Source organism: Callospermophilus lateralis, chromosome 18 (assembly GCF_048772815.1).
Source record: "Callospermophilus lateralis isolate mCalLat2 chromosome 18, mCalLat2.hap1, whole genome shotgun sequence".
Classification (NCBI taxonomy): domain Eukaryota; kingdom Metazoa; phylum Chordata; class Mammalia; order Rodentia; family Sciuridae; genus Callospermophilus; species Callospermophilus lateralis.
Window position 1 is genome coordinate 41,556,904 of NC_135322.1, and position 25,977 is coordinate 41,582,880.

The 25,977-nt window shown below is 39.4% G+C and overlaps 1 protein-coding gene across 1 annotated transcript in view; it reads right to left on the reverse strand.

The window, feature by feature from the left end:
• Window positions 1-25,130, reverse strand: part of Csnk2a2 (casein kinase 2 alpha 2) — a 39,962-nt gene extending 14,832 nt beyond the window's left edge. The window contains exons 1-5 of the mRNA XM_076837633.2: window positions 24,950-25,130; window positions 24,048-24,159; window positions 12,475-12,576; window positions 9,466-9,516; window positions 840-899 (exon numbers count right to left, since the gene is read on the reverse strand). Coding sequence (XP_076693748.1) covers window positions 840-899; window positions 9,466-9,516; window positions 12,475-12,576; window positions 24,048-24,159; window positions 24,950-25,053 — 429 coding nt within the window. The 5' untranslated portion in view covers window positions 25,054-25,130. The remainder of the gene's footprint in view (window positions 1-839; window positions 900-9,465; window positions 9,517-12,474; window positions 12,577-24,047; window positions 24,160-24,949) is intronic.
• Between the last annotated feature and the right edge of the window lie 847 nt (window positions 25,131-25,977).

Here is a 25,977-nt window from a genome sequence, read left to right on the forward strand (position 1 = left end):
TTAGGACCCACTGGTTTATAGCATTTTAGAATTCTTAGCCTAAGTGTTTACCTTGACAAACTAAAAATGATCACTCCTCCATCAACCAGTTATGCTTCAAAATTTCAAAGTGTTTGGGATTAGTAAGTCACTTAGAAGATTCACCCACCACTTTTCCCTGTATTAACCTAGAGACTACCGTGGGACTCTAGGTGGACTAACTCGAGGTGGACCTGAACTAACTCCTGGAGGATGAGACCCCAACTATCCCAATTGCCTGAGTTGAGGTCCCAAATGTAAATGGGGCCATCCTGACCCAGTCAAGTTGACCCAGACCTAAAGAATCACATAGCTAACTCATGAAATTATGAGGAATGATACATTATTTTAAAAGTCTGGGATTATCTGTTATACAGAGAAAACAAATAGTAAGTATTAAGTGGCAAAGAGAAAATCCAAGGGCAAAAAAACCCCCAAAAAACAAAAAAAACCCAAACAACTATGAGATTCTAATATTTGGTATAATGACCCTTGTACCCTTTGACTTGCCCATCTTTCCCAGTTCCAATGGAAAATTTCTTCCTTTTTTTTTTTCCCAGTTGTCGATGGATCTTTATTTCATTTATTTGTTTGTATGTGGTGCTGAGACTCAAACCCAGTGCCTCACACATGCTAGGCAAGCGCTCTACCACTGAGCTACTACCACAGCCTTCCAACAGAAACTTCTATGTGAGATTCCATGATGGAGGCCACAAAAGTTAAACCTCAAGAAATATTCTGCTTGAGGTCTCTCTGTCCTTTCAAAAGCTTCTTTAATAGATGAACTTGAAAAACTTCACTGTTTATGAATGTTAACTTACTTTTAGTAGTTCATACATATAAAACCGGATATCAAAGTCTGTCAGGATCTGGTAGAGTTGCTGAAACAGATTTCAGAAAACAAAGTTAGTTTAGTTTCATTGGGACTTGTCATCCCAAGTGTCAGTCATTCTCTGCAAACTTAGTGCTTAAGATACTAAGGAACCCCACAGACATTTTACTACCCGATTTGGAATAAATGGTAAAAATGAGGAATGATATTAGAAATATTTCAATCTTCAAAAGAGACGAGAAAAACTAAACAAAACAAACGCAAAAGGAATTCCACGGGAGGAAAACAGTTAAGCCAACTTGGATTTTTGGTTATTTTATACTCCGTGATTTTAATAAGCACAGTTACTTTATTGTGAAGTCTACATTGTCCAACTGTCCTCATATTCTTTTTTTTTAGTTGTAGTTGGACACAATACCTTTATTTTATTTACTTATATGTGGTGCTGAGGATTGAACCCAGGGCCTTGTACATGATAGACGAGCATTCTATCGCTAAGCCACAACCCCAGCCCATGTCCTCGTATTCTTATTGCAATTAATCAAACCAACCGCCCTGCAGCACTACAGTGTACTCTGGAGAACTGAGTTCTGAAGAACTTCATTAGCTGATGAAGTTTGTGGTATAACAGTTGTTAATACTGAACTGTTTGTGAAAGAAACTTGAGGACAATGAGCTGCTCTTCCATTCAGAGATGGCAAAAGATTTCAAACATCCATTCCTGCCCCCCAAATCAATTCCAGGCTGGAAAAGAATGTTTCACAAGCAATAACTGATGTCTTGTGGGTAAGAAAAAAGGAGTGGAGTGAGGCATTAAAAAGAAAAAGATGGAGTGCCAAAAATTATCACAGGCCAAACGACCAACAGATGAAAACTTTTATTACCGATAATCCAAAGACCCACCCATTGAAGTTCTAAAAACATTTCTCTTCTAAAAGAGTACAAGATTCATTAAAAGCATCATAGATTCTTGTCAAAAACTATACTATTACCTTTGATATCTAATGAATTCCAAATAAATCTCTTTTCCCATCATTCTAGGCAGCAATTTGTATAAAAATTAACCAAATGCCTTTATGAAGCTTCTCTTGTTCCTCTACTGGAAGAAAGACTCAAGCAGTGTAGGGAATCTCTCCAAGGAACACAGAACAACATATACAATGTATCTATGTAAAGGGGAAAGATAAGACTATATATCTGTAGAATGATACAGGAGTTATTTCATGAGTATGTATAGGGGAGAATAGGCCACACTTCCACTTTTATTCCCCTTTTAGGTAAGGGTAACTCTCCCAGCTTAGTGAGAATATATGACTTCATCAACCTCAGACAGCTGCTAGCTCAGGGCATGGCAGGGAATTAAAAGGCATAGACCAGAACATTGGCAGTGTCCTGAAGCTGCTCCAGTGCTGATGGCCGACCCTGGTTGGGGCTGAACTGCATTGGAGCTAAGTGACACAAATAAGCCACTATTTTTACTCAGGAGAGCTTCAGCTCCATAACAACCAAATCTCAGGTTTTTTGTTCTTGTTGCTCTGTTCTGCAAGGGAGGCTTCTTAGCTAGCACTTGGCCACAACCGACAGCTGGAATGTGCAGGCGCAGGCTTAAGATACCATCTTGGGTGTTAAGGAAGATCACTCAGAGAGACTGTTCTAAACTGAACATCAAGTCAATAAATAGCCTGTGAAAGAGAAAAGATCACATTCTCTAAGCCTTGGAGGGCTAGAATATTTTATTTCCAGAAAACCAATATGAACTATTTTGTTTGGACTTCCTCTCATATTATGTGGTATGTATACCAAGCATCTGTGTAATTGACATAAAGCATAAAAACTAATGTCCTTGGACTACTGACATAATATCTCTAGTTATTCTAGTCAGTATCAATTTTACTTAATACAAAAGATATCAGCTATGCAATAGTGCTTAGATCTAATATATCACAAAGTACTGGACGACTGTACTTCATCCTCCCTTCTCAGGAGCTCTAGGAGGAAGGACACAGAACATTATCTGTAACTTTTAACTTCCTGGGTCTAAAATTTGGGCCTCTCCAGGGTCCAGTCTGCTTCCTCTAACTTTTGTAGCTCTGATCTCCATTCCATCTCCCAGGAATCCCCGTCTTTGACCACACAACCTGAGCTGGCTACCTCTACTCTTCCCTTTCCCTGCTCTTAACATGCAACATCAAATCCATCCCATCCAATTTTTACAGAATGACAGTGGTCTCACCCTTCTCTGAACTCCCAGCCATTTGTTCTCAATTTGTGGTGGTCAAAGGACACTAACATCAGTAGTGTCCCCAGGGTTAACATTCTTCACTTGGGTGACCAAGAAATGGCAGTAACCCAAAGTTCTCAAGGTAAATTTTCACTGTTGTAAACATGAGGCTGCTTCACTTCAAGAGCCTCATGCCAGCATTCCCTGGGTATCATGCCACACATACATGATGAGGGGAGATGGGTACTGCAGCAACTGATGGTCACAAGTTTGGTGATTCAAGACCTCTGAACTCTCCCTACCCTCCCAGTATGTTGAGGGTCCACTATATATCTGGGTACCACACACATTTTTCTCCACACTCCTGAACCGTCTTCTAATCCTCATATAGAATAGCATATACTTTATCTACTCCACACTAAGTATGGTGGTTCTCTGCACATGTTTTTATAATGATCACTAATCAATGGAACAAAACAGAAGCTCTTTTTCAAGAAATAGAAGAGGTTGGAGATACAGCTCAGTTGGTAGAGCTCTTGCCTCACATGCATAAGGCCCTGGGTTCAAACCCTAACACACACACACACAAAAAAAAAACAAACAAACAAACAAACAAACAAACAAAAAAACCTAGAAGAGTCCATAACAAATTCAAAAGGGAAACTCCAAAAGAACCATACTTTCCCTCTAGCTATGTGTAGAATATTATTAAACAACAAACTGTAAATATTGGCAGGAATATAGCTTTGCTCACATAATCATAGAATAACTTATCAGAAACAAAACACTGGGGTTGTGGCTCAGTGGCAGAGTGCTTTCCTAGCGCGTGTGAGGCCCTGGGTTCAACCTTTAGCACCACATAAAAATAAATAAAACAAAGGTATTGTGTCCAACACCTAAAAAATAAATATTAAAAAAACAAAAAAACAGCCAATGCTTCCAGAAAGATTATGACAGTACCAATGAAGAAACTATTCACTGGTCCTCGTTTGGCTGCAAATTCTCAAATACACTGGTATTTCTCTAGAAATCAGTTCCACTACAGGACTGCTCTAAAGGGCTCAAGGTGGCTGGGTATGGTGGTGTATACCTGTAATCCTAGCAACTCAGGAGGCCAAAGCAAGAAGATTCCAAATTGAAGGCCAGCCTCAGCAACTTAGCAAGACCCTGTCTCAAAACAAAAAATAAAAAGAGCTGGGGATATAGCTCAGTGGTAGAGTGCCTCTGGGTTCAATCCCCAGTACCACCACACAAAGCGGGGAGAGGGGGCAGATAGGAAGAAAATGGCAGATGCTGCAACTTGATCGTCTGACTCAGGGCCTCCTGGGTCTCAAGCCACAGACACCATAGGATGACCACCAGTGGATCTCTCTCATTCCTGCTGCATGTATAGGCAGCTCTTCAGATGCAGCTGTGTCTTAAGGAGATCAAGGCCAGATCAAGGCCCATGCCCAACTGTCATTTGGGAGGCCTTCATGCTTTATGAACTTTTAGCCAGCAGAGTGTAGGCATTCCCTCACATAGCCCTATGTCCATAATTTCCAGGGCTGGCCACATAGTGGGGGAGAGAGATTTAAAGTGAAAGTGAAAGAGGTGTTTAACATCACAGTTATCAGTTTAGCTGTAATTAACCTGTAACCTCCAAAATGTAGAATAAAACCAAGGCCAACATTTCTAGAAATTTAGGGAACTAGAACAAATCTGTAATGGAACAAATAAATAAACTGAAAACATCACTTATTTTCTTGAAGTCTTACAAGAAAACGACAAAACAATGTTAATGACCTATGATTACAGTTCATTTCTTCCCCTGATTTAACATATAAGGGAAAAGTCAAGGCTAACAACTGAACTAACAAGTATGGCATAAAAAATGACCATGCACTAAAATCACAAAGCAAAGATCAACAGATTTCAAATAATCAACATTATATAGGCTGAAGTTCCCTTAATCTGAAATCCTTGGGGCCAGAAATGTTTCAGTTTTCGGATTTTGTAATATTTGCGTAGGTATGACAAAGCACCTTGGGGATATTCAAATCTAACCATGAAATTCATTCGTATCTCATATACCTTACACAGAGACTGTATAAAAATGTAATTTTATACAATACTTTATATAATCTTGTGCATGAAACTCTATTTCATGGTGATTTCAATTTTCCACCTATGGCATCACATGAATACTTATAAAAGTTAGATTAAGGATGTTCACCTGTATAGATCATGTTCTCTGGACACAGTGCCATCAAATTAGGAATCAACAACAAAATAATAATTAAAAAAAAAAAAACTACAACAAAAAAAAAACAAACAGTTGGATTCTGCCCCACAAACTCACAAGCATATAGGAAGAAAGGATATTACTGGGATAATTATGGTGAAATTTTGAATATGGATTTTATACTAGATGGCATTATCATAAATATTAAATTTCTTGGGTGTATGAATGGCATTGTGGTTATGCAGGAGAATGACCTGATGCCAGTGCTGACATCTTCAGGAGTGGAGGAATATCATGATGATACTTTTTCATCTGAAGCTTCAAGATGACTCAGCAAAAAGACAAAAGAGATAGAAAGGGGAGGAAGAAAAATAACTGCAAATGTGGCAAAGTAAAATTTCTAATGGAAAAAGTCTAGAAGGTAAAATCCAAATCCTCAAGTTTGGAATTTGCATTTATAATTTGAACAACTATCTAGAAATAGAGTTCAACAACCATGGAATACATCTAAAATGGTGCTTGAGGTTATATAAATTTAAGCACATGTATTATAATCAAGGAAAGTTGAAACAAATCAAATGAGCTGACTCCAACTCAAGCAGTCAGGGAAAAACCAGCGGAGGCCCAAGAAAATTGAAGGAAGAAAAACAATTAAGACAGGAGAAGAAAGAGAATGAAATACAAAAAATAACAAGAGTAACAGGTGAACAATAAATCCAAAAGCTGGTTCTTTGAAAGGGTAAGAGAACTAGATCTAGCAAGGTTTACCTAAAAAATTTTTAAAAAGGGAACAAAGGCATGGATAATGTTTAAAATTTAAAGGAAAGCCTAACTACAGATAGAGTTTTTAAGTCTTAAATATTTTTTTTTTAGAGAGAGAGAGAGAATTTCAATATTTATTTTTCAGTTTTTGGCGGACACAACATCTTTGTTGGTATGTGGTGCTGAGGATAGAACCCGGGCCGCACGCATGCCAGGTGAGCGTGCTACCGCTTGAGCCACATCCCCAGCCCCAGAGTTTTTAAGTCTTAAAGAGAATTTTATCAATAACTTCATGACAATAAAGTTTAAAGTGAATAATTTTAGAAATATTATCCAAACAGACTGTGAAAAGAGAGAAAACCTTAAAAGACTTTAACCTATTTTTTTTTTTAGTTATAGGTGGAAACAATGTCTTTATATTTATGTGGTGCTGAGGATCGAACCCAGTGCTTCACGCATGCTAGGCGAGTGCTCTACCTCTGAGCCACAATCCCAGCCCCCTATAGTATGTGTGTGTGTGTGTGTGTGTGTGTGTGTGTATATATATATATATATTTTTTTTTTTAAAGAGAGAATTTTAATATTTACTTTTTTAGTTTTCGGCGGACACAACATCTTTGTTTGTATGTGGTGCTGAGGATCGAACCCGGGCTGCATGCATGCCAGGCAAGCGCGCTACCGCTTGAGTCACATCCTCAGCCCCCTATAGTATATTTTTAAAGGGAATGTACAGTCCAAAGTTTTCCTCCCACCTCTAACAGACACCTACCTGGATTTACCTCTCTTATAGGTACTTTCAGAGATTAAAACAAGAAAATGCCACTCAATTTGTAAGTTAGTACAACCTTGATACAAAATCAGAGGACTCTAACAATAAAAGGAAATTAATTATTAATTGTGCCAATAAAAAGTACTAAAAAGAATGGGCTGCAGCTGTAGTATCCCGCCCACTCCATGCTGGGGACTGAACCCAGGACCTTATATATACATGCTAGGCAAACACTCTACCACTGAGCTGCATCCCCAGCTGCCACCACTGTTGATTTATCCTGTTCTTATGCCAGTGACAAACTCTCTGGGTGACACCTTAAAAGCAATGATCAATATCCTTTATAGTTAAAACAAACAAACAAAAAAGTAGAAACAGACTTTCCTAGTAAGATAGACACATAAGCCTAAAGGACATTAGGACATTAAACCAACAGACTATGCCTATCATACTATCCAGGGAAAAGAAGTAACTCTCCTGCCATTATTTTGCTCTTCCAAAATACACACCTACTACCTGATATTTAATAATCTTGTAAGTGAACTAAAATGTCATGACTTGAACATTCAAGGGGACCTCCAGTTAAACATGACAGATCAAACACCTCTGCTTCTTTCTGAAGCTCCTCTAAAATAACAATCAAAGGAGTGGGGGAATAACAGTAAAAGGAGAGAGAACTCTGAAGAACTCAGGGAGGAAGAGACAACACTCCAAAGCTAGAAATGTCCAGCTAATTCTACAGACCAAAAAAAGCTAAAAATTCTGCCAATAGTGAATTAGGCCCAGAATATAAAACTACAAACTGAAGAACTACAGAAAGGCTCAGGATGAAAGAGAGTAAATAGAGTGAGTTGAAAACAGAAAACGGGTTTAAAGACCACACTGGAAACGAGGAATTAAGTGTAAGTCTCTTAACAGCCCCCACAGCTCTCATCAACTTGAGACTAAGATGCCAGCAGATACAGGGCTAAGCTATGTCCTCAAGATAGATGCAGACTGCTTTTCAGAGCATTATTCCAAAATATGAACCATAATATTTCAAACAATTATCATAGAGACAAATAATAATCACAAAGCAATTGGAAGAAAAATAGAGAAAAGGTATGAAGAAAATAAAGCTATTACACAAAACATAAAAGAAAAAGACTATTTTTAAGAGTTCAAAAATTGAGTTATGGACTTCTAAGATATGAAGTCTAACATTTGAATGAGTTTTAGAAAGTGAGAACAAAGAAGAAAGGGGAGAAAAATCAAAGAACATTAAAAATATTTTCCCAGAATGAAGAACATGAATTTTTAGAAAAAAACCAGCAAGCATCCAGAACAAAAGATAAAAGGAACCCACAGGAAGGCACATCATTGTGAAATTTCAGAAGACTGGAAATGAAGAGAAAATCCTAAAATCTTCAAGGGGAAAAAAAAAATCACGTCAGATACAACTGGAATGGCTTTACTGGTAATATTGGAACAATCTTTTCAAAACAGAGGAAATTCTGAATTTCAATCTAGAATCCTTTACAAATCAAAAGGATAAATTACAGATATTTTCAGAGATGTATGCACCAAAAAACACTGATCCCAATGACCTTTTAAAGAAGGAGAATGTGTATCTTCTTCAAAGCACCCCAGGCTTCAAGTCCCACCCAGAGTAATACAATTTCCCAGGGAATGAGAATTCCTGCTAACTGATCTCCATGTTGTTAACATCAACCAGGAAGACAGATGTCACTTTTAAGAAACACAAAATGCTGCTGTGAAATTTTACACATGTGACCTGACAGCTGGTAAAAACTCATCCTGCTGAAAATCAACACCAATATTTTGTTATTTATATTTTCAAATTATGCACTAAAAATGGTGTTTCTACCAGTATGTCTAACCCCAAAGTCTTATCAGAAGTTAAAAGTTTGTTTTGGGGGCTGGGGATATAGCTCAGTTGGTCCAGCGCTTGCCTCAAATGCATAAGGCCCTGGGTTCAATCCCTAGCATCTATCTCACACTCTCTCTCTCTCTCTCTCTCTCTCACAAACACAAACCAAAAAAAAAAAAAAAAAAAAAAAAATTGTTTTTGAACAATAATAAGAAAAAATTCATCAAAAAAGTTCAAAACCATGTTCTTAAAAGAACATTTCAAAATCTAAATCAATACACATTATAAGAAAATATAAATATCCCATGACAGGCTCCTCTAAAGCAGTGACTCCTAATAACTAGGTTTCAGTACAATTTGCTTGCTTGGTGTATATGAACACACAGTCATCATTTCACATCTCCAATTCAATATACCGCCTTTCCCCCCAAGGGCCCTAAATCACTTTATCCCTCCCATCAGCAATGTAAGATTTCTTATGAAAATCAAAGTTAACATCCACATAAAACTATTGTCTAAAACAGGAAGCATTAGGTTAGACCCAGATGGGCAGTTACTCTCAGAGTAAGCCAGACAAAGGGTGATAACTTCACCAAATGCAAGAATCCAATACTTTCTGCACCCTGTATTCCTGTGTAAAGAATCCAATCTGTTATTCCTACTCTCACAGGACATCCCTAGAACCTCTGTGTTCTGGAGTTCCAGCTGTACTCATCACCAGCTCTCCACCCTCCCACAACCCAATATCAGAAAGAAAATGTACACGTACCTTAAAATCTGTATTATTGATATATTCAAATACCAAAGCTGGTGTCTTTGACTGTAAGAGAAAATATTAATGCTTTTTAGGTATTCAGACAGTAATGAATGTAATTTGCTTTTGCCATACTGGTCCATTTCTAAATTTCATTTAAGATGAAAAGGGACTCAATCATCAAGGATGTCTGTTAAAAAATATTTTCTTAAATTTTTATGATCTCTGAAATTTGCTTCAAAATAAAGCTATGGTGGGATGGGGGGAAGTGAGTACAGATGAAACAAGGTTGGTGATATGTGCAGGAGGGTCATGTTATTCACTTTACTTCTGTAAATGAAAGTTTTACTTAATAAAGTTTGTTTTTTTTTAAAGGAAGGTATTTTTTGAGCAACCCACCATTGACCTTAAACAATCTGTCAATGATTTTATGAAGATTTCCACTCTGCAATATTTCAATTTGCCAACTACAAAAGGAGTGACACATGTCATCTAGGTTTAGCAAGCAAGATGCACTTGACAGAATTTTCACAGGTCTTGGGAATCTATTACAAATCTTTTCAGGGCCCCCAAAAGAAAATGTAACTATCTGTGAAACTATCAATAAGTTACCTCGTGAAATTACTGTCCCAGTTAGAATATCTCAGTTTAGAAGACAATGTTCCCCCAAAAATCATACTTAATTAAATTTTTAAAAGCACCATAGTCTTTAAGGCAATAATACTTCCTATGGAAGTACAGATTTTCAAAATGTCAGAAGTAAAATAATGCTAATTGTCAGTAATAAATTTTCAAAATCGGGAGAAAAGCAGAGGCTTGGGTTATAGAAACAACACCGACAAAAAGCCATCTTGGAAATCTTCACTGCTGACAACATTTGCTTTAGGACTAGGTGAAAGTTACCTAGGAAATAGGGCACAGTGCATTCACACAGGTCTTTGCCAGGACAATGCACAGCTCAAGCAACAGCTGAAAACAAATGATTTTTCACCTGTCCCAAATTTTAAAGGTTTCATCAAGACCATCAGAATGCTCTATGGACTCAGGACTAAATTTGATCCTCTCAAACTTAGGGGATGAGGATTCCCTGATGCTTTTCATCTACTCCAATTTGTTCTATGAAGTAGTCAAACAAATACTTTAACAAATTACAAATATACTAAGTAATACTGAATTCTGTTAATTTTTTTAAAAAATGAAGATGCTCCTGGTGAGCTGGGTGCAATGGCACATGCCTACAATTCTAGCAGCTGAGGAGGCTAAGGCAGAAGGATCACAGGTTCAAAGCCAGCCTCAGCAATTTAGCAAGGCAAGGGTAGGGATGTGGCTCAGTAGTTAAGCACCCCTAGGTTCAATACTTGATGCCAAAAAAAAAAAAAAAAAAAGATACTCTTGGTATACTATGTAATGGCACTGGCTCACATTTTAAAAATTCTTCTGAAAACACATATTTTCATGTATGTATTCTTTTTTTAAAAATATCTTAAAAATGGGCAACACTCATTTTTAATGTAGGCCATTTTCAAATATTAGACAGCCCTGGGCTAGTCATTATTAAATCAGTCTGAACTTAGCAGGCTGGATGTATATGTACAAATTTTTTTTTGGTGATACTAGGAATCAAGTCCAGGGTCTCACACACACACTAGCCAAGTGTTCAACCACTGAGCTACATCCCCAGTCCTTTAAAACAAAAAAAAAAAATTTTTTTTTTGAGACCGGGTGTAAGTTGCCTGGGCAGGCCTCAAATTTGTGACTCTTCTGCTTCAGCCTTCCAAGTCACTGGGATTACAGACGTGCAACACCATGCAGGATGGACTATATTTTGAATGACAATCAGATACATTTTGGCATACAACCATCCCTTTTTGGTCTTTCCAGGGTCCACAGGAAAAAACCTTTTCTTTCTTTCTTTCTTTAAGAGGAGTTATTTTTTAGCTTTAGATGGACACAATATCTTTATTTTATTTTTATGTGGTACTGAGGATCAATATCTTTATTTTATTTTTATGTGGTACTGAGGATCAAACGCAGTGCCTCACGCATGCCAGGCGAGCATGCTACTACTTGAGCCACATCCCCAGCCCGGAAAAAAACCTTTTCTTACTCAACAATACTGTGTAACCTTGGGCAAATTACTTCGGCAGACTTTTGTTTATCACTACAATGTGGACAATGACAGCAGCCACCCCTCTGGATTGTTTGAGGCTTTTTAAAATGATGCAATATAGTTAAATCCTCTGAATAGTGCCTGGCCTGCAATAAGCACTCAATACATATTAGCTACTATACCACATGCACTATAGCAGACAGAAACAAAGACCTACTTCTTAAATAAACAGAAAACAGTCATGGAAATATTTGGGGTACAGAAGGCAGAGTTCAGAAATGGGATAGAAAGTAGTATAAAAGTACATGTGTATATATATAAGTGTGTGGGTGTCCTAACTTAAGGAGAGAAAACAAAATTAAACAGCACATCTAAAATGGCTAAAAATTAAGCATTTTCACAAAACTATTTTGATTGGTAAAACTTTTAGTAGCATCTACTCTGGAATTAAAGACTAGTTATAAGATACAGCAGGCTTCTTGACCTCAAGGGGTTAGTGGGCTGTGACTTGCTCAGCTCTACATGCCAGGTGTCCACACAGAGATACTCCAGTATTTCCTTGTGTAAATACAGGTTTTCAAATGTCAAGCTTACTAAGTGAGGTAAGGTAATGCAAACGGGCAGTAATAAGCTTTCAAAAAAAGGACAAAAGCAGAGGCTCACGGGAGCTACACAGCAAACATTTGTGGGCTAAATCAAAATAATGATAACACAGGACAAGGGTTTTTCTGAATATCCTTTTATATTCTTATAAAAATAGTGGTGGCTACCTTATCACTGGGCCATCTCAATTTTTGTCTGGTGTTCAAAACTATTCACCAGTAAACACACTGTGCACCTTGAGGCTCTGAATATTCAACAACCACCCACCGCCTCCGGTCCATTAGCACACTTCTCAGCCATCAGCCACTTACCACAGGATCCTTTACAGTATCAATCAGCTTAATGATATTTGTTCCACCACGAAGGTTCTCCAAAATCTTAACCTCACGTTTTATCTTCTTTTTCTTCACTGGCTTAAATACACAAGAGTAATCAGAAGTAAGACTCCAAATTTGAAGTTAATATAATAAATACAACCTGAAAACAATGTAAGCCAATCACATGGTTCATATGCTACCTTATGGACTGGGATGTATTAAAAGAGCATGCCTGAATCAGAAGAGAAAAACTGAGACAAAATGGGCTTGCCCATAAGAACTTTTAAAGTTAGGTTAAATCATTTACAGACTTGTATAATCTATGTGTCAAGATGTTTAAGTAGTTATATCTAAGGCACTTAAAATTTTTGAACACCCATGTCACACTTCAAAAAATAAAATGTTTACTAGATAACTGCCAAATAAAAAGTATTCAACCTCTGAACAGCTGCATATCAAGGATGTACAAATGGAAAAACTGGAACAAAATGGGGTGCTCTTCCAATGAGTTACATGTAATTTTGACTTCCAGGAATGAAGACCAGTTCACTGACATCAAGTTACAAACTCGTTTCCCAGCTGCTGGCTCCCATTTCCTGTTGCCACTCCCATTTCCTTAATATCTAGAATCTGAAATCAGCACAGAGCCTGTAAAATTTACCAACAGATTCTATTCCTAAAGAAAGATGTTGGATCAGCAAAGGAGAAAACTGACTGGATAAGTAGTGATTGAAAACCTCTACTATCTGCTAAGCTATCAAACAGCTAGACAGAAAAATCAAAGACATTAATTACAAATACTCTCATTACACATACGATTTCCTGTCTTACATGGGCCAAAGAATTTGAAGACTAAAAGCAGCTCTGAAAAAATAAGGGTATCTCAATCAAGTAAGCTTTACAAGGCACTTAGAACAGTGATTGGCATATAGTAAGCACTGTTACCACCATTATTTTCAAATTATTAGGCAGTAGTAAATATAATCCTCATAAAACCTCTATGCAGTAGAGTCAGCAGAGTGGAGGTCACAGTTAACAGTAGAGGGGGGCCAGGAATCAAATCTGGGGGTCTGATTCTGTATGCCACAGTATTCCATGCTGTGTTTTTGTTCTCCAGCGTGGTTGAGGAAAAAACCTAAGGGGAAAAGGAGTTTTGTATCGCTGAAACACTGTTACAATAGCATAGGTAACTAGAGGCCAGTGGGGTCTGGTATGAAATGTTAAAACAAGAACTCAAAAGCCTGTTGCAGGGGTTCAGGGAACAGTAACACAACCATATACCAGAGATCATCATTTTTTTTTTTTTTAGCCAGACTTGAACCCAGGGGCATTAGTTCATTGAGCCATATCCCTAGTCCTTTTTAAAGTTTTTTACTTTGAGACAGGGCCTTGCTATGTTGCTGAGAAGACCATTATCTTTTGTTGGTCCCTGACACACAGCTCTCAACAATTAAAAGAGGAAAGGAGAAGACTGTGAAACAGAGCACCTGCACTCTAGCTGCGTCCTTGCAAGTCAGCTGTGAAAGACAATGTCACTATCTACTTTGCCAGGGTTCCCTGTACAGCAGGTCTGGCTGCTGTGTCCCTGGCTCCATCTCCACTTAGGAACTTTATTCCTTAGTCTCCTTTTCATAATTATGAACTTCATTGTTTTCAGAAAATGAAGTACTACACAATTTGATTTAAAACAAAAACAAAGCCAGCCAGGGAAGAACATATTACATAATAACTAGCCTATAAGCTTAAAAAATGCCAATGTCACGATATGGACTGAGCAACAGTTTCCAGATATGAAAGATATGACAACTGAATGTAACACATGATCTGAAATTTTCTTTGTTATAAAGAACATTATAGGCATAACTGCAAATGTGAACGAAGGCTATAGATTAGCTATAAGCACTGAATTAATGTTAACTTCCGATTTCTGAGCATGGAAGCATGGGTAAGAAGTTGTCTTTGTCTTTAAGGAAACACATGCCGAAATAGTTAGGATGGCTACAATTTACTCTCAAGCACTTCAGAAAAACTAAATATGTGTCTGTATGTACATACACATGCAAATACATGGTATGTATATGAAAACAAAGAAGGATAAAGCATTAACATTTGAGGAATTAAGTGAAAGGTATATGGAAATACTTGCAACATTTCTAAAAGTCCAAAATTATGTCACGAATTAAAGGAAAAATAAAAGTTGGCTATCTTGTATGTATAAAATCAGCCAATGCTACCATTGTATTAAATAACTTTCTTTTTTTTTATTATTTATTTTTTTTTTAGTTTTCAGCGGAAACAACATCTTTGTTTGTATGAGGTGCTGAGGATCGAACCCGGGCCGCACGCATGCCAGGAGAGCGCCTTACCACTTGAGCCACATCCCCAGCCCCCTATTAAATAACTTTCAATGAGAGAAAATTCTAGAGTTGTCATCCACAACTCTAAGGGGAAAAAGACTCACAGCCAGAAGCCTGTTTACAATAAACAACCTCTTCTTCTACTAAGAGCATCCTTAACTCCTTACAGGGTAATTTACTAAATAAGTTATCTTTATGATGCTGCCCACATAAAGCCCTCCACTCTCTCCTGTTACTCAGCAACAGGTCAGGCAGGTGCATAGTTCCTGGACAATCAGGTTAAGATCAAGCTATCCTTCAACATATCTAAAGGCAACTCAGAGCAACTGAAGCATATTTTGTTGCCAAATGTCACTTATCCAAAAACTATCCAAATTAGAGATTAAGAATAGCAGGGCAATTCTAAAGTGGTATAATTGAGTACAGCAGTTAAGAGTCCTCATATGCTGACAAAAGATCAAAGAGTTACAAAAAGGAAAGTGACCTGCAACCCAGGACATTCCCTCCAACCCATCAAGAACAAGCTCCAGACAGCTCTCTTTAGCCTCAGTTTATTTCCAAACCTGAGAAAGTCAGATGGAGTGAAAGAGACCATTTTAATGCTACAAATGGAATCAGAGAGAAAAAGTCAGAATTTATGAGAGGCTCATTAACATCCCCCAAAAAAGATAAATTCTAAGTTTCATAGAAATAAAGATGCTTTGACTCTCCTGTAGAGTTTACACCCATTCACTACCAGTTACACAAAATGCAGAAACCACATGATTTCCACAAAGATCTCATGATTTCATCTTGTATGCTACACAAAAAGTCTCTCATTTAGGGTTCATTTACTTCAGTTCAGAGAATACCTGTTGAAAATATTCAAACTGAATTAGCTTAGCTATTTTCCAAATCCCTCTATTTTTTTTATTAAACCCAAAATCCAGATGGATGTACTGGCTCATGCCTGTAATCCCATGCACAGAAAATGCTAAGGCAGGAGGATCTCAAGTTCAAAGCTAGCTTCAACTTAGCAAGGCCCTGTCTCAAAACAAACAAACAAATAAATAAGGGCTAGAGATGTGGTTCAGTGGTTAAGCATTCCTGGGTTCAATCCCTGGTACTATAAAATAAACAAACAAACAAAACCACCCCATCCCCCCCCCCCAAAAAAATCTCGAAGTCCATTAAAGCAGCAAAAAGTTAAAAAGAGAAGGGCTGGGGCTATGGCTCAGTGGTAGAGTGCTTGCCTCACACATGTGAGGCACTGGGTTCCATCCTCAGCACCACATAAAAATAAATAAATAAAAATATTTTTAAAAAGTTAAAAAAGAAATTAAAGTAGCAAATCAAGTTTCATAAATAAATAAATTTTGGCATTTATAGGAAATATTTAAAGGGAAAGAAACATTTAAAATTTTCTGTGCATGCGCTCTGAAAAAGAAAAAAGGAAGGAAGGAGAAGAGGAAAAAGAGAAAGGAAAGAAGGAAGGAGTCTTCCAGAAGGTTTCTACCAATGTCATGATAAGCTCTTGCTATTTGGGAGAACTTTTTCCTTTCTGATATCCAAAAACATTGAAACAAAATATAAATTTAGTGCCAGTCTGCTTAGAAAGATAAGAGTTGGCAAAATCCGCAATCTGCCCCGTTTATTTACCTAGTTCTTTCCCCCCCCCCTTTTTTTTTGGTACAAGAGAGTGAACATTTAACCAATGAGCCACATCCTCAGCCTTTTTTAAAATTTTGAGACAAGTTCTCACTAAGTTGCTAGGGCCTTGTTAAGTTGCTGAGGCTGACTCTGAACTTGTGATCCTCTGCTGCAGCCTCCTGAGTAGCTGGGATTATAGGCATGCACCACTGCTCCTGGCTCTTTTTTTTCTTTTCTTTTTTTTTTTTTTGCACTTAATCACTGAGTCACACCCCCAGCCCTTTTTCATATTTTATTTTGAGACAAGGAGTTGCTGAGGCTGGTTCAGAACTTGCAATCCTCTTGCCTCAGTCTCTTGAGGAGTTGCTGGAATCATAGGCATGCGACACCACAACCGGCTTTTCTTTTTCTCTTAAAGGCAGATTTGAGAGATTTCAATTACTAGCATTTAATTACAAATTAACTTGCAAACTTACATTTGAAAGGTATAAGAATTGTGACCTCAATAAATTCCAAATATTAACAGGCAAAATCCCACTTAAACTTATTTCTTGGATTGATAAATTCAAGACAAGAAAAATAACCTATAACTTCCAAAACTGGGTTACTTATTCTAGATCAAACCAAAGAAGACCCTACTAGATATTAAGTTTATCACCTGCATCAAACAATTACCATTGATAATGGTTGCTAAGAATGAAGAAGGATGAAGTAAGGAACAAAGTTCAGCCTGGATGATGGCACTTGTTTTATTATCTTGGTAGCATCTCTGAAACCCACTGCACTTGACCTAAATACAAATATCATTCGAGCAATAGTATTTATTCACAGCAATTTCTTCACTATTTTTTCAAGTCTCATCGTTATCATTACATTATCAATTGCTTGAGGGCAACTATTTATTTTTAGGATTAAAAAATATTTTTTGTTAATTTAAAAAGGAAAGGCATAAAATCAAAATGACAATGAGATACCATCTCACACCATTAGGATGGCTATTATAAAAACCAGAAAGTAATAAGCGTTGGTGAGCATGTGGAGAAGAGGAGACTCTGTACACTGCTATTGGGAAGGAATAGCCACGGCAGAAAATTCCTCAAAAAATTAAAAATAGAACTACCTTCTGATCCAGCAATTACAAAAGCGGTACTCATACACCCGTGTCCAAAGCAGCGTTATTCATAATAGCTAAAATGTGGAAGTAGCCCAAGTGTCTGTTGATGGTCAAACAGATAAATGTGATATATACATACAATGGGATATTATTCAGGCTTAAAGGTGAGATGTGCTACAACCTGGATGAACTTGGGGGAAATCACGCTAAGTGAAATAAGTCAGCCACAAAAAGACCCTTAATGATTCTACTTACATGAAGTACTCAGGACACTCAAAATCATAGGGACCAAAAGTAGAATGGTCATTGCAGTAACTGGGAAGACGGTGGACTGGACAGTTACTGTTGAATGAGCAATTTTAATTTAATTTTATTTATTTTTTTATTTTATTTTATTTTTTTAAAGAGAGAGTGAGAGAGAGAGAAATTTTTAATGTTTATTTTTTTTTTAGTTTTCAGCAGACACAACCTCTTTGTTTGTATGTGGTGCTGAGGATTGAACCTGGGCCGCATGCATGCCAGGCGAGAGCACTAACACTTGAGCCACATCCCCAGCCCGCAATTTTAATTTTATAAGATGAAAAGTTACGTAGATAGGTGGTGATAATGGTTACACAACATTATGAATGCATTCTGACTTAAAATGGGTAAAATGGCACATTCTATATGTATGTTACCCCAATTAAAAAATTAGAGGTGGGGGGAAGGCAGCTTAATCTCATCAAGTGAATGTTACAACCCTTTCTACTATTGTTTCTGCCTCTTAAACTGTTCACTTGGTCCAACTGTAATGCTGTAATTACAAACCATACTATACTGCTCTCAATGTGTCACTGTCTTCAGCAAATCCAAACCTCTGGCAAGAGTACTATTTAACATAGTTTTTTCAAAGGACACTGAGGCACAAAGAATTTAAATTGTTCAACATCAGAGTTTCTAAGTATTTGAGATGACATCTGAGTTTGGGCAATCAACTTCCTGGGCCAGATTCTCTCAGGAAAGAAAAATATTTTGTGGATTATTAAAACACTATCATCTACCTACTCATTTATCTATTTTTCATGATTTGCCTTTCTTACAGATGAGAAAACAGCCAAAGGGTATGAAGAAACTAGTTCTAGAATCCAAGTCTTCTACCTTCCTTGTATAACATGTCTTATACTATACCACCCAGATTATGAGATGGCAGATTCTAAAATTAGGCTCTAAAAATTATCTAGAGGCCTGCTCCACACATAGGAATGAATACTCTCCATCAAGATATTCTTTTGCTGGGTGTGGTAGCCTGTAAATCCGGTGGCTCAGGAGGCTTGAGATAGGAGGATTACAAGTTCAAAGCCAGCCTCAGCAACAGCAAGGTGCTAAGCAACTCAGGGAGATGCCAGTCTCTAAATAAAATACAAAATAGGGCTGGGGATATGACTCAGTGGTTGAGTTCAATCCTTGGTATCCCCCCCACCCCCAAAAAAGATTTTCTTTTCACACGTATTCACTTTCAAATAAGCTCTAATATATTAAAAGGATAAAACTGTAACCCCCCAAAATCTGACAAGTGATAATGAGACATGGAGAAACTGAATGGGTTAAAAAGCATAAAAATAATGCTCACTGAAGCTTCAAATGAAGAAAGTAAAACAGTATTTCCCTTACATATTAAACTTGTTGCTAGGGATGCTAATCATAGAGACACTCTGCCTACAACTCTCTGGGTTTGCATCTATTTGTCACTTCAACTAGCAACCCACCAAAGTCAAATACTTAGAAGAATAACTCCAAAAATTAATTAGAGATAATTTCATTTGATTTTAGTATTTTCCAATCCTTCCAGTACACTTCAATACATCAAGAAATCAAATATTCAGCAAATGTTCTGTATTCCTCAGATCTACCAAGACTAAATGACAGGTATGCAGAGTTCTATACCTAGTGCCTCTACCCACTAATATGCAACTTTGATCACGTCACATCCTTTCTTTAGGTCCTAGTTTATCTATAAAAGACCGACTAGGGTTCTAATGGCTTATAAGCTCCTATACCCTGTGATTCTGTTTGACAAAGGATAACTACACTTTCCATCTGAAACCCATTTTAACCCCAATGTTAGAAACGGTACTGACTAGTCCACACAGAATTTTTAATGTTACTATATTTTAATAATACTGTTTTAACTCTTGATATCATGAGACATTTGTGAAAACTAGAATTCACAAAAAAATGTAAACACCACTAATGTGTTGCTTTAGGAAGATACATGTACACATACCCAAACGTATGGTAAAAACCCTACCTCTGAAAAAAAGCAGAAATAAAGAAGGAAGCAATATATCAGTATGTAGAAAACATCCTTTGGATATAACATAAAGACTGCCAGTCGCCATAAAGTTACCAAGGATCTGTATCAATGCTACCTCCTGACAACACAAAATTTTTAATAATTTGTAAATACAGCAAACATGTTTAAAAAACATTTTAATCCCACCATTCTCTGTTTTAACTTCAAGAATTAATTTCTGCGGAAAAAAACGGATAGCCCAGCTGTTATAAAATAATACTATTAAAAGGAAGCATTATATGGGAATTTCCATGTCATCGTAGCACTGGCTCAAAAAGCTATACGATGGTGTTGTTCTTGACTACTATTCACCAAATAGCAGTTTAATTTGAAAGATCCCAAAGACCCCAAGAAGCGCGAAAATCCATACATACAGGTAGTACCCACAAAATGCTAAAATTTATCTAAAATGGTTAAATGTTTTCATTTCTGTGGATAGCTTTTTTTTTTTTTTTTTGGTGCCAGGGAATTAACTCGGGGCACTAGACCACTGAGCCACATTCCCAGTCCCCTATTTTGCATTTTACTTAGAGACAGGGTCTCATGAGTTGCTTAATGCCTCGCCATTGCTGAGGCTGGATTTGAACTCGCAACCCTCCTGTCTCAGCCTCCAAAGCCCTGGGATCACAGGCGTGCACCATCACACACAGCCTGTGTATAGCTTTCTAAGTGGTATTACAGAGGAACTGAGGAATAGATTTTTCAGAATTAAAATATGAAACTTTTGACACTGAAGTAGCTTTCTGCTCTGCTCTATAGATCCTTACCACTCCCAAAACAAACTCTTGTCAGAAAAATATAGAACCTTTTTACTGATTAGGAAGTTTTAGGATTTTAGCCTGTGAATATACCACTTAAGGATAGCCTGTAAAATTTTCCTCACCAGTTCCTAAATTCACAAAATCTTTTAATAGCGTGAATACATTTTGATCAATAAAATACTTAAAAATCTCAGATGCAAATGAAATAAAATTTCTCGGTGATCACTCAGAATCCAATCATTCTCATAAATGGAAAGACTGTTATAAAATGGTATTTACTGAAAAAGACATCCTGTCCTCAACGGAATGTACCCTTTGTCTCGGTTACTCCATGAACTTTAATACACTAAGTTCCTTCTGTAGCTGAAAAACAACCGGGGTATATGAAATGGAAGCCTTTTCTATATTCCAAACTGAGGAGCTGGTACTCTGCTAAGGACTTAATTTCCTATAACCAAACACCACAATGGTAGATATTAGTCATAACTTGAACTTATTTGAGTAAGGGAATATAACCTCAGATAAAGACCATGTTCTTTTAGTCAAGTGTAGTGGTACACGAATGCAGGAGGCTGAGGTAGGAGGATCACAAGTCTGAGGCCAGCTTAGTGAGGCCCGAAGAAATTTAAATGAGATCCTATCTCAAAATAAAAAATAAAAAGGATGTTTGGCTTGGTGGCGCACACTTGTAATCCCAGCGGCTCAGGAGACTGAAGCAGGAGGATCCCGAGTTCAAAGCCAGCCTCAATAATGGTGAGGCGCTGTCTCTAAATAAAATACAAAAAAGGGCTGGGGAAGTGGCTCACTGGTTGAGTGTCCCTGAGTTCAATTCCCAGCATCCCCTCAAAAATAAAAAAAAAAAATAAATAAAAAGGGCTGGAGATGTAGCACAGTGATAAAGCACACTGGGTTCAATTCCCAGTACCAGTACCCAAAATATAATACTACTTTGAACCTATTTTAGTAACAAAACCACAATAATACCATTAGTGGTTTCTTACCCTATCCTTCAAATAGGAATAGAACCTGGATAGAAATGCCACAGGGCTTTGAAAAACATAAAGAAGTCTAGTTTTCACCAGTGGAAACATGGTGATTCAGGTCGTATCAAGGAAAGAAACAAAAAACATTTCACTAACCATATCATCAAAGGCAACTTCTAAGTCTCATTTTAGGACAGTAGAACTTATAAGATCTGCTGAGTACAGTGGCATACACCTGTAATATCAGCTACTCAGGAGGCAGGACATTGCAAATTCAAGGCCAGCTTGGGCAACTTAGTGAGACCTTGTCTCAAAAAAAAAAAAAAAAAAAAAAAGCCAGGGATGGTGGCACAAGTTGATAATGCCAGCAGCTCAGGAGGCTGAGGTAGGAGGATCACAGGTTTGAAATCAGCCTCAGCAACTTAGAGACCCTGTCTCAAAAATTTAAAAAAAGGGGTCTGGGGTTGTGGCTCAGAGGTAGAACGCTCCCCTAGCACAGGTGAGACCCTGGGTTCAATCCTCAGTACCACATAAAAGTAAATAAGTAAAATAAGATATTGTGTCCAACTACAACTAAAAAATAAATATTTTAAAAAGCGGCGGGTAGGGGCCACTATGAATGTAGTTCAGTGGTAGAGTATTTGCTCAGCATATGGAAGGCCCTGATTTCAATCCCTAGCACTGAAAAAGAGAAAGAAAAAGATCCTACAATTCAATGTTGAAATGAACAGTAAGAGACATGAAGAAATAGGCAAGAAGAGTTCTAGTCAAGGGTCATTTCCATGTAATGATGTCAGGGCAGTTTCTTACAAGGATGACTGAAGAGCAATGTGATGCTTTCCTAAATGAACACACTGGTATTTAAACATGTGCCTGAATGCTGTTCTTTTCAACAAATTCCACAGGAAACTGCACACTTATATTTAAAATGTTGCCACTGCACAAAAGTTTATGCATTTTTCTAGAATTGCTTTATTCATTCTTCTGAGTGTACAGCAGTGGGATGTGGATTGTGTACTAACTTCAATTTATGTTTGCTCATGATTGGAAGCAGCTTATATTAAAAACATTTATGCTTATATACATAAAAGAATCATGGCTTCCTTGGACAATGTGACTAAAGGAAACATTTAAATATTTTTGTTTTAAACATGCATGCACATATGTGTGCACACACACACACAAAAACATATACATATATACACCTTATAGGTACAACTCATACTCGGGGAAGAGGGGAGTCAAACTCCGTATCTTAAACATCATTTGCCCACTTTTCATCCCCAATGTTTCTGACAGCACAGGTTCTGTACTGCTCCTTCATCACTAGACTTGGATGGGCTTAGTGATGGCCCTAGAGATTGACAGAGTGCATAAACTTGACCCCTCATATTATACAGCTGCCCCAACACACAAGAGCAACTTTTCAATCCCATATTCTTACTTCACAGAACCTCTCAAAAGGCGTCACAATGGAAATCAAGTACATGTAAGAGTACCCTTCGGTCTTCTTGATCTTTCACTAAATGACATGTACATACATTAAATAATCTGGCAAAAATGAAGACCCATCAGAGTCTAAGTATTACTTTTTAGTATACCCTATAAAACATTATCAAACCTCACAATCAGTTACCTGAAGGAAAATTTACCTATTTCTTGATGCTTACTAAGATCATGCTTAATCTGAGAGATAACAAAAGACATGTCATCAAACTGCTAAACCAGACATTAGGACAGTTTTTGTTCCAATTCTCATTTTAGTGATTAGAATTGCAGTCTTCTGTTGCTCCAAATTTTACTTTAACTAGCTGATAATAAACAACGGCTAACCAGCTTCCTAATAAGATTTCCCCCGCCCCGCACTAATGCCTAACTATCCATTCCACCTGAAACTTTATTACCAAAGAAGAAGAAATAAGTGATAATTCACCGAAGGAGTCTCCTTTTATTTGGACTTCAAAGTTATCTCTGAAGCCACTCTAGTTTTTAACAACTTTTTTTCTGGAATAACTCAGAACCAAAAGTAACAAACACAAAAATCACAGAGCCTTTGGATTGATGGAAATCTCCCATTAAAAGACTTTCTTTCCTTTGAATACCTATTTATTTTGGGACAAATGGAACCATTTTGGAATTAGTTTTGGGAGTTCCTAATTTATACTTCAGAACAAGGATGTTCCTGAGCTAACATGCTCAGATTTGAGATTAGTCTGCATATTTTCTCAAAAGTTCACAGGAAAATGGGGTGGGAGGAGGAAAGGAGTGACATCCGACAAAAGATACATAAAATAGTTAGCACTGCTCATTCTGGAAGGTGGCAAGAGCAGCTTATGTCCTTTTGACCTGTGGAAAAAAAAATATTTGCAATGCCACTCGTAAGACACTCACCTTGAGAATTTTTACAACCACTCTTTCATTGTTGGTGATGTTGATGGCCTCAAATACTTCACTATACTTCCCACGACCAAGTTTCCGAACAAGTTGGTAATCATCTTGATTACTGTGGAAGGCAAAAGACACAAATAAATGCCAGGATTTGGGATTAACTAACCCTATGCCCCCTGTACACCCAGTCTAAATGTTTCCACTAATCAAACATTTGGAAGTGTCCATATATCATGCCACAATTCATTTCCTAAATGAAAGCTACGGCATAAACCTGGCTCCCTTCATTCTGCAGAGGTCCCAACCTAACTGACCCTCCCAAGGAGGAGATGGGAGCAGGAAGAGAGCACTGAGCCAATCTAGGGGGTCAAGTAAAGCATCCACCTGAAGGCCCAGAGGGTGCCCGCTCTTCCCGTGGCTCCACCAGCACCTGCCTATTCCACATCCTTAAGGCAGACAGTGAATCTGGACGTCTTCAAAAATTTTCCTCCCACCCAGCCTCATTTCAGAAAACTAAAAAAGCAGCGAATTTTAATAGCTCAAGGGGACAGCTGTTGACTTCCCACCCCAATAGAAACCCAAAAGTGTGAGGAGGAGGAAGAACTGCTCCCTCACTCCCAGGGTCTGGTCCCTGGACCCTACACTTCTCCTCGACCCCCGCACCCCCACAAAGCAAAAAAAAAAAAAGCAGCAGCAGCATTCTCTGGGGACGAGCGGTGTGCAAAGCCGGGATACAGGGGTGGGGAGGTGGGCAGGGAAGAGGAAGAGGACATGTGCGAGAGGGGGGCCTGTGCCTCCCACCCCAGACCCGAGGCGGCGCCGGCCCACCGAGGAGCCGGCGGAGAGGCGGATCCCCCGGGTTCGAGTGCGGTTTGCGCCGGGGGGCGGGGGGGCGGCGGCTTTACCCCCAGCTCGGGACGTGAGCTTCATAGTCCCAGTACTCGCGGCTCCTCAGGCTGTTCACCTCGGCGTAGACCCGGGCCCTACTGCCCGCGGCCGGGCCGGGCATGGCGGGCGGGACCGGGGGGCGCCGCGGGGCGCAGAGGGCGGCGGCGCGGCGGGGGGCGCGGGGCGGCGGGCGAAAGGGGTGGCGGGCCGCGGGGCACCGGAGGAGGAGGAGGAGCGCGGCGGCGGGCGGCCGCGCCAGACCGGGCCCGCGGGGGCGGGCGGGCGGGCGGGCAAGGGGCGCGGGGGGCGCCGGCCGAGCCGGCCCGGCCCTGGAGCTGCCGGCTGGGCGGCGGGGCGGGCGGCGCTCGCGCTCCGCGGCGGCCTCCGCTCGGCTCGCGGCCCCAGGAGGCGGCGGCAGTGGCACCGGCAGCGGCAGCCACCGGCCGGGAAAGGGGCAGCGGCGGCGGCGGCGGCAGAGAAGAAGGAGGAGGAGGAGGAGGAGGCGGAGGAAACCCGGAAAAGGGGCCGCGCTCACTAGGAGCGGCCGCCGCCCAGCCCCGGGCCGCCCGAGCTCACAGCGCCCCCTGCAGCGCAGGGGGACCCGCAGCGTGGCGCCGGCCCCGCCCCCGGCCCGCCCTAGCCCCTGGAGCCCCAGCGGAGCCCCAGCCCCATCCAACGTTGCCTACTGGGTCCGACCCGCCGCTCGTCCCGGGGACCCCCACCCGCAGACCGCGTCCCTGGAGCCCTCCCCCTCGAGTCGCGGCCCTCTCAGGAGCGCCCGGAGACGCCCACCCCCACCCTGCCCTTCTGGTCACCCAGGTTCATCCCCGCAAGACCTCCCATCCCCACCCTGTTCTGACCCGCCTGTCACCCAGCTGGTCTCATCAAGTCCCTCCCCATGTCTCGCTCATAACTCAGAAACTCCCCTACTTCCAGATTTCTCCCTCCTCTCCCTTCCCCTCTGGACCCTGCCCTGTCTCCCACAGACCCCTCTCAACCCCAGGACCTCCCATTCTCTCTTCATCCAGAGCCTGCCTTTCCCTAT